Genomic DNA, 9,418 nt, shown 5'->3' with positions numbered 1-9,418 from the left:
CCTGCCCCGCTTCAATAACAACCTCAGCAGAGCCACAGATCACCTCTGCATACTTTTAAAAAGTCGGGCATCTCTCCATCATAAATAATTCTATGATTGACGTTAGTGAATGTTGTACTGGATGTGTAATTTTCATGAGCTATAAAACATAATTAGAAAAACTAAAACAAACAAAGCCTTGGCATATTTCATTGTACGTGTGATGTATACAAAATATAACTTTCAATTTATAAAAAGTAAATAAATAAAGCTTTTAAAGACTGACCTGTGTATTAATGGAAATAGTCTAAACATGCACATTAATTGCTGTCTATACTTGAGAAATTCAAAGAACAGGGATGCTTGGGAAGTTGGAAAATACTGAGAAACCGACCAACTAATTGATTTTGGTGACAGTAACAAAGAATAAAGCCTCTCACCAGACTCATCCTTTAAGATTAGGGTGTAAATGTCAAATGCCTTTGGCTCCTTTAGGTATAGCATCTCTGAGAGAATTAGACAAAGTGCATCAATATTAAGTGACTGACATGACACTGCAAAGTAGTCTAACACAGTCAATACAGAACATGGCAATAATGTGCAGCAGCTGAGCCTTCACATTTAAGTCTGCATCCATTCACTGACAGGACATTATACAGAAGCAGGAGCAACAAAAGTCTTTCCCTCTTTGCCCGTCGTCGCTCGGCTGCTTATCGACCACCAGCCTCCGTGTGTGCGATGTTAAGTGGGGCAAGAACAGGTTTGAAATGATTCTAAAGTTGTTGGAGTAGAGGAAGGCCACCTTTTACATGTCGCTCAGAGTGAAGAAGGGACCTCATCTCCAGCTGTGCGTCCCCTCAGTTTTAGATGAGTCAATGACTTATTCAGTGAAATAGACTGGCTGTGTGGTTTCTGGGGAATGCTGTTCCTGATGAATCACAGATCCCTTGTTTGCCGTCACTCCCCAACGTCTCCACCCTATCTGTCGTCTTACCCATCTCTTCTTTATCTTTTTGCCCATTCATCCTCCCCCACATCGCCACCTTTTCATTCCTGTCCGCCCACCGTCTTCCTTATGTTTTTTTTTTTTTTTGCTCTCTTCTTCACCTTCCACCCACTTCCTTGTCCCATCTTTCGACTCTCTTTTCTCTTTCTAACAATAACCTGTCCTCTCTTTCTCTCTCCTGTTCTTTTTTTCTCTCCACCCACCTTTTTTTTCCTGCAAGAGGCAACCTTTATTTTTGGCCCGCACTGTAGCGTGTGCATATGTCACGTCCTGCATTTGCCATTAACTGATCCTCTGGAGACAGTAGTCGTTCTCTGTGTCTAAAGAGCTGTTATGGCCAGACGAAGGGTACAGGTCACGTCGGAGTAGCCTGTTGACGACGGTGACCAGGACTTTCTTGTACTGCTGACGTAGGAGAGAGTAGGCAAAGGGGTCAGACGCAGCCTTGCTATATGTCAGGCACTTACTGATGATTCCCCAGTGGCGGTTGACGTCCACGAACGGGAGAAGCTCAGCCAACCTGAAGGGGCGTCAGGAGAAACATGACTAAACAGAGTGCATTTTAGTGAAGGTGCCGCTCAGAGATTTGTCCTGATGTTATGTCAGATGATTAGGTAAGACTGACCATAAAACCTTTAACACATTAGGTACTCTATAATGATCATAAAAGAGGCTTGGAAATGCAATTGTGTGCTCTTTTTCTTTTTCTTTTGCAGTGGTAGGTGTAACGTGGTGAAATTTTTTTTATAACTCTGACCTTTCAAAAGAAGGAGATCTTTTATCATTTTTTCACCTCGGATTTTTATGTTCAGACCACTCGTGTTATTAATGATCAAAAGGAACTGTGTGGCATTTTTAAATGCCTAAATGACAGACAAACCAAACAAAGAACTCCATTTCGACCAAAGTTGGTAGGCTGTGTGAAACGTTAACAAAAAATAATAATCAAAAGCTATTTTTAACTAAAAAACAGCACACAGACAAAATATTAGCTGATGAAACTGATCATTTTTCTTGTTTTCTTTCAATTAAATCTGACTTTTTTTTAAATCACAGATGCTGTGTCCTCTGGATTAAAGAAGACCTGCTGTGGTCCCTGACCTTGGCCCTGTTTTCAGTTTGCTTAGTAAAAGTATCTAGATTTGAATTTTCCCTGTAAAGTCCGATTCAGAATTTTTGTTATTGTATTTTTTGTTCCTGTTTTTGGTTGGAGCTTTTGCTATTTCTTTCTTTTTTCTTTGAAACATGTCTCCTGTATCTGAACTTTACTCCCTCCCTCTGGTTGTCTTGATTGTTTTCACCTGTTTCATTTCATCCAGCTGTTTCCACTTCCCTGTTTACCCCATGTGTATAAATAGCCCTCTCCTTCCACTGAGCCTCAGTTTATGCATATTTGTGTCTTTAAGTCTCAGAACTATGACAGGATCATTGCTTTCTGTTATCAGAGCGCACTTCAAAAGCTGTCGTCTCTGAGAGTGTGAAGGTGCATTAGTGCACGCTACATGAGTACTATGCACATTTATGATGACCCATTAATGCTGAATAATGTATGCAGGTTTCGAAGTGACATATGCTGCCACACAGACAATGTCCTTTTCAGGGAAAGTGTAACCTATTATAACACCAAGACAACACCAAAATTGTGTTGTGTGTGTAATCTAACAGTATGACTCTGCAGTAAGGGGGTCCTGATGATAGATTGGCTACCCTGCAGACCAACCACCCTTTATTTTTATGATTAAAGTTTTAAAAAAAAAGCCAAAATGTTAATGTTACTATAAATTTTGACAGAACTAAGTTTCCTAAGTAAAGAAAGAAAACGTCAGTAAGCTTATTTACTGTGGCGTATTTGTCATATTATACCAAGAATAACCTCCCAATTGCCCCAGTTGTTAAGCTGTCCTCCTACTGAATGCATTTTTATATTTTAGATAAGGTACTTTCTAATAACCTAAAATTCAGCTTTTTTGGCTGAAGAGGCCAGTAAACAAAAGCAAAATATAGACAGATACCCAAAAAAAGGCCATGAAGACTCTCATCGTGTTCTCATTGAATTGTGAGGTTTAACTCTCACAGGAGAGACTTGATCAAGGATACTCTGCTGAGCAGGTGAAAAAACACATTTGAAAACTACAGCATGTAGAAGAAACTCTGAAGCAGCACAGGGACAGACGTGTCCCTGTCTCACCAGTTAACGTTGTTTTTAAACATATTGATCCCATCAAATTAAAAATGAACAGATAGATTTCAAAACATGGTCTCATTTGACACATTTTTTTTTTTAAAAAAAAAATAGTTTAGATAGTTGTCTAAGAAGCTTAAAAAAGAAGATGCCTGGACTCTAAGTTTTTGACGATGTTTCACGTCTCATCTAAGAATCTTCTTCAGTTAAACAAGTCCTATCACCTTCTTTAAGCTCCTTAGACTACTATGACCCGGATTACTGAGAACCAATAAAGAAGTTTTTTCTTTTGTTTTTTCTGTCCAGTGGAGATTACATTTTCTTATTTATTTATTTATTTACTTACTTACTATATTATCAGTTAAAGTATTTGAAACACAGAGTAGGGTTTTGCCTTTTTCAACTTAAACCACACAGCTGAGCGCCTCTCCACATTTCTAACACAGTCTCCTGTATTCTTCTGGTCAGGGGGGGGATGTGGAACAGTGAAATTAAACAGGACCATCAAAATACCACAGAGGCAAAGACTACTTTACAAGTACAAAAGATAAAATATGCGTATGAATTATCATAATTGGGTGCTTAGGTGCCAACTGTCACACTAGACACTTCCTGTGGGCAGGCACGGTCAGTGGGGGGTTACTCCACCTCAAACGCTGCTCTTTGCTAATTTGTCCTCCTTTTTCCCTTCCATATATGAGCACACCACAAATGTCAAATTGATGGATCATCAGCACCGGCGATTTGTGGCCCACTAAAGCATTTCCACGCTTCTCTGGGAGCCTCTTTGGTTGTTTGAACTGTATCTATTGTCCTAGACTCTAATGCGTGTCTTTCACTGGAAGTAGCCTGCCATGTTTATGTACAGCGCAGCACAGGTGGCTAATGAGCCATATCACAGTTTAAGGAAATGATCGTTGAAATTATGAGCGGTGTGCTGTCAGCTTGGAATAAACTGTTTGCTTGTATCTGATCTGACATTGTGAGTTTGTACTGCATTAGCATGTGAAGAAAACAGGTCTGCAAAGCTGATCAGCGTGGATGCAGATCTCAACATGCTGGCTAAATGTATTTTTTACTTAGTCAAATGCCGTCGAAGATGTATTATTTTACAAATGTGTGGGGTCAGTTATTTCTTAAGCAGTTGTTTTGCAGTAAGTTGAATTATGTATGAGTTGACTCACCTTGTGATTACATAAGGAGCAAAGCAGATGATAAATGAGCCGATGAAGATGCTGATCTTCTTCGTGGCTCTCTGCTTTCTCCTCTTTTGCTCTGCTAAGCATCTTTGTTTCACGCTGAAAACAGCAAAGAACATTTAGACTTTTTTGCCACAAGGCCACTGTCAAAACAGACCGGGAGAAATCATGCTCACAATACACGAGGTGAACTACCTTGGGTGAATATCGACCAGCAGGAACAGAGTCTGCATGGTGATAATGTCAATCCTCTTGCAGTGAAACCTAGCGACCTTCAACACCTTCAAATAGGTGAAACACAAGATGAGCAGGGACAGAATGAAACTGGTGGCGTGGAAAACGATAGTGAAGATTGTAAACTTAATCCTGTCGCTGCCTTCCTCGCTCGGCTGCAAGGTGCAGGACGCGTAAACGTCGCTGTAGTCGACCCAGGAGAAGAGCAGCGCCGTCAGGGAGAAGGTAAAGGAGTGCAGCCAGGAGTAGCACACCATGATCAGTGCGTCCTTGTAGCGCATTTTGGTGGAGTAACTGAGCGGGAAGACGACCGCTATCCACCGATCTATGCTGAGAGCCGCCATGCTCAGCATGGTGTTCGCGGTGAGAAAAGTCTCCAGAAAGCTCACCGTGTGGCAAACGCAATCTCCAAAGGGCTGCTGCTTTCTGATAATCCCCACCAGAGTGGCCGGCATGTTCAAAACAGTGATGAGTATGTTGCAGAAAGACAAGTTCATGGTGAAAACACCGGGCACCTGTCGGCGTATCTCGGTGCTGTGGACGAAACATAGCAGCACCAACAAGTTGGACAACAGCGAGACGATCGCGACCACGACGATGAACAAAGCGAAAACGATTTCAGCAAAGTCCATGTCTCACTCCAGAAAGTCCACTCGCACGTTACCTGCGCCTGTTGTTGCAAACGAGAACTTCAAATCCACCATGGTCGCTCATCTCTCCGGCGGCTCCACGCACTCGTTTCACTTAGATCCCCGTGCGTCCGCGCGCCGCCGCCGCCGTACTTTCCAAATTCCTCGAGCGCTATCCAGCGTGCTGAACCCAGCAGTCACCATCTCTCTCTCCCCCTCTCGCTCTATAAGCTCACCGACCGCTTCCCACTTACATCCGACAGGTGCGCGTGTGGCGCTCTGCGATGCGCGGGGGTCACGTCTTTCAGCAGCCACGACAGTTTGAACAACACGCCAACGGAACAGCCATCAGGCAGAGAGCGATCTGTGGGGCACCGAGAAAAGCAAGTTGATGAATGACTGAACAAAAACCTGTTCACAGAAAAAATGAACCCAAGCTTCACCTCGTTTCCTACATGTTTTGTCGATGCCTCGTTCGGCTCACCTTGAGCAAACTTGAGCACAAACACAAGTCGTCACGCTTCAGTTATTCACCGTCGAGTTTTGCACTGATCGCCCTTTGCTCCCAATCAGCGTGGATGTTGAGGCAAAGGGCGCAGATAAACTCCGGCATGTGTTTCTGAATAATGGGAAACGGCTCAGCCCTCATCAAATGGCACAAGGTGCACACGCCCCCCTTTTGCTCATATGAATTATTTATTACGCGCGTAGATTTGGCGTGTCATATTTTCTGTAGATGCAAAAATAAACAAATAGTTTGAAGGAAGGACTGTTAGAATGTCACTTTTTAACGGGATTTTCGCCTAAAATTTGACTTAAATATACGAAGATACAATTATTTGCCACGAATTGCTGCAGTAACAGTAAAATATCTTTTTCTTTACACAGTTTTATCTTAATATGTTTAATATGTTCATGTTATGCGGCTTTTTGCTTTTACTCCACAGTACAAAGTTTTCTTTTCTATGTTATAAGATGCAGTTATTGCACTTTGTATTCCATACTATTAATTTTAAAATAGTTACTTGTTTGTATGACAGCTCAAGCTAACCAGCAGTACATAAGTACTTAAAAACATCAATAGGTGCAAAATTCAAGAGAGAAAATATACACATATCAATCATCAGACATAGTACCGTCATGCATATGATACGTACAATATCATGCATCACATAATGCCTGCATTTACTTTAGACACTTTAAATATATTTTAAATATATTTTGATTACACAACCCGTGGACTGTTAAGCTACATAGAATAAGAAAAATTAACGTTTACTTTTGTCATTTGTTTTTTTTAAAAATCCAAAATAAAGATATGTGTAAATTCTTATACAGCACCAATTTTCACACAATCAAACCTCTAACTGAGCCTGAAAACTGTGTTTTTTATTTTTGTTTAAACCTGCTGTGTTTTTGGTCCCACTCTCCCACCGACTTGGAAAGACTCACTGAAATGCCCTTGCTTTGCAGATCAAACACCAGCTGTCTCTCGGGAGTCCATGTGGTTATATCCTTTTATTAATTTGGCAATAATCTTGTTAATAACGTATGTAACTCAAAGTTAAATAATCCTGGATCTACTGACTTCTAATCGGCCACAGAAGCAATAGGTCTTTAATTAAGAAAATGAGTTCTTCCCCCTCTGTCAGCCTTCTGTCAGTTCGCAAACCTTTCAATGGATGCAGATAGTGTTATAATCCATTTTGGCTAGTTATTTTGGACGCACTGAATTTGTTCATGTTAATGACTTTGGAAGGTGGAGCTTTAAATCATTAGTAAGTGAAACATTTGCTATATATACAGCCATAAGTCTTTCTTAATGTCAAGGTACAAGGGGGTTTCCTTAAACCTCGGCACGACAGTGCTCTGTTTAATAAAGCGATTAGTTATAAATTATAGTATTTTATAAATGCTTATAGGGTTAAATGTTATGTCAAAGGGTGTAACTTTTGGAACATTTCACTGCCTGACAATTTAAAAACTGGTGTTAATAAAACAAAGTTTGGGTTCACAACCATTATTAATCATTTAAACAAGAATAAAATGTTAATCAAATTAAGTTTTAATCAGTTTACATCATGTTGTTAGTTAAATACCGGTCTATTTTTATATGAATTCAGACTTTATAATTGCCCATAAATTGGTCAATAACCATAGTAGTTTACTAACCATTAACGAAGTTGTTTCTGCCTTAAAAATTCTTAAAGTGTAAATTGATTAAGTGCTAAGAGAACATGCCGTGGTCACCCCGTCTCCAAAACATTCTGCAATTTTCGGTGTTTTTGTAACATCTCAGTGAGGCATTTTTGTCTAAAGGAAAAAGGGAATTGCACTTCAAAAAGCAAAAACTGTACAAGCGGCACTCTGTGTTCCAATAAATGAGATAAAACTCCAAGCTGGAGTAAGGTAGCCAGCAATAGAAGTGCACTTCACTAATGTTCGTGCTTGTTACTGAGTCATGTTCAGTTCTGCAGAAGCTCGCGTAGACAGTGACTCACCGGGGTCAGACACAGCCTGCAGGGGTTTTGTGTATCTTTTTCACTCGCTTCATACTCCCACATGTTATGAGGCTTGTGCCCGAATCCCCTTCCCCTCCAATTAAGAGCAGCAGTTTATTTATTAAAGAGTGATGCTGTATCTGAGAATTGACTTTACTCTGTGCCCACGGCTTTGTTCGCAGCAGTCGTAGTTGAGTCTTAAGCGATTAGGTGAGTCATCAGTAAGTGTAGTAGCGTAGTTTAGGGAAACCCTGAGGCAAACTATCTGCCCTCAAAGGCATCATCATCATCATCATCACAGCAGCTGATGAAGGTCTCCATAAGCACTGTATTCAAGCTATAATTAAGCTACAGCGTTTTGTATGCGTGTGTATGTGTGCGTGTGTTTATATGCAGGAGTCAGAAAGTCAGTGAGAAAAAGGCAGAAGTGGGTGATGTCAGTTCACTACAAACAAGTGATCAAATGCCTGGGAGAGCGCTAGCTGAGCTCCTGGGGGGAAAGTGCAAAGCTATTTATAGGCCTGACGGGTGTCACCTCCAATATAACTCTCTGCACCGCTGTACTACCCAACTGATGCATCATAGTGGAAGCCCTGAACAGCTTTAGAGCCTCAAATGACATTCCTTTGAGAAGATGCATTTATGTACATGAAGCAATCATCCACTGCTGTTTTGTTGTCCCCTCCTCCAAAATGCCTCAAGGCCTTTTAGCAGTTTAGAAGAAGGCATTCAAACAGTGCGAAAAAATCTTCTAATTATCCACCATCGACTGTAAAACAAATCCAACTTCACAATAAAAAAGGACGCTGGTCCCCGAGAGTTTAGACAACATTCAGTAAATTTTCATTTCTGAATGTGTGAGTCAGAATGAGCCACAAGGTAATGTAAGGGGGAGCAGATGGGATGGGCTGGATATGCACTGTTGCTTCCAGATACAACAATAAGTAAACACACATTAAAAAAAACACACAATATTTTTGTTTGATAGGATGATCACTCTGTTAGCTTAGGCTACTGCAGTCATAAATTCTTAGTGTGACTCAGCTGAGACACATAACAGGCTGTGGACTGGTCACCTACGCCGCTGTCTTTCGCAACCTGCTACAGAAGGAGGTGCCAGGCATCGGCTACTGGAAACAAGGATCTATGCAAACAGTGGCTCTGTGTGATGCTTGCCGTCAAATAATCAGAAAATAGAAAAAGCAGAGGTAAAATGAGAAAAACACCCGAGGACATGTAGGTGGGTTGAATCAAGAGGACAGGATTGGTCCTTTAGCTTATTTTTCATTTCTGTGTAGTGAGTGGGAGGGTATTCTGTGCTTCTGATGTTCAGCGTGGGCGGGTAAAAGTTTCCAGTCTGAGGGTCAGGACATCGTGAGGCATCACCTGCTTCATTACATGGGATAAAACATTCGACTGATTACCAGAGGAGGTGCGAGTGACATTAAACAAGTCGAATTTATTTAGAAAAACGGTCGATGCATCTCCGTGAGGAATTGCTCCAACAGCTTTCACACAGCTGAGATGTAAGTTATCCCCAAAACACTTGTGTGTGAAGTGTTTTTAATATGAAGAAAGTTTTGAACATGTGCATCAGTCATACTGAAACACATCTCAGCTAGGGTTTTACAACTTGAAGGAAATAAGGCTATTGTGGCAGAAACCACCACTTGCACTCATCAGCCACT

At 41.0% G+C, this 9,418-nt stretch overlaps 1 protein-coding gene across 1 annotated transcript; it reads right to left on the bottom strand.

Moving 5' to 3' along the window:
- Window positions 1-1,037: 1,037 nt before the first annotated feature.
- On the bottom strand, window positions 1,038-5,851 carry gpr78b (G protein-coupled receptor 78b). Its single transcript, XM_040009849.1, has 4 exons — window positions 5,714-5,851; window positions 4,562-5,593; window positions 4,352-4,465; window positions 1,038-1,505 (listed from the first exon to the last, which is right to left on the bottom strand). Exons 2-4 carry the CDS (start codon window positions 5,230-5,232, stop codon window positions 1,268-1,270), a joined length of 1,023 nt encoding a protein of 340 aa, XP_039865783.1. The 5' UTR covers window positions 5,233-5,593; window positions 5,714-5,851; the 3' UTR covers window positions 1,038-1,267.
- Window positions 5,852-9,418: the final 3,567 nt, after the last annotated feature.

Source organism: Simochromis diagramma, unplaced genomic scaffold (assembly GCF_900408965.1).
Source record: "Simochromis diagramma unplaced genomic scaffold, fSimDia1.1 OVJJ01000274.1, whole genome shotgun sequence".
NCBI lineage: Eukaryota > Metazoa > Chordata > Actinopteri > Cichliformes > Cichlidae > Simochromis > Simochromis diagramma.
The sequence above is the reverse complement of the archived record's forward strand: the minus strand, read 5'-3'. Positions and strand labels throughout refer to the sequence as shown.

Bases quoted from the DNA above. Each gene is read 5' to 3' on its own strand.
- gpr78b (XM_040009849.1), bottom strand. From the start codon at position 5,232: ATGGACTTTGCTGAAATCGTTTTCGCTTTGTTCATCGTCGTGGTCGCG. The intron at 4,466-4,561 runs GTAGTTCACCTC...TGCTGTTTTCAG, and splicing joins CTGGTCGATATTCACCCAAG to CGTGAAACAAAGATGCTTAG. The intron at 1,506-4,351 runs GTGAGTCAACTC...ACGCCCCTTCAG, and splicing joins GCTCCTTATGTAATCACAAG to GTTGGCTGAGCTTCTCCCGT.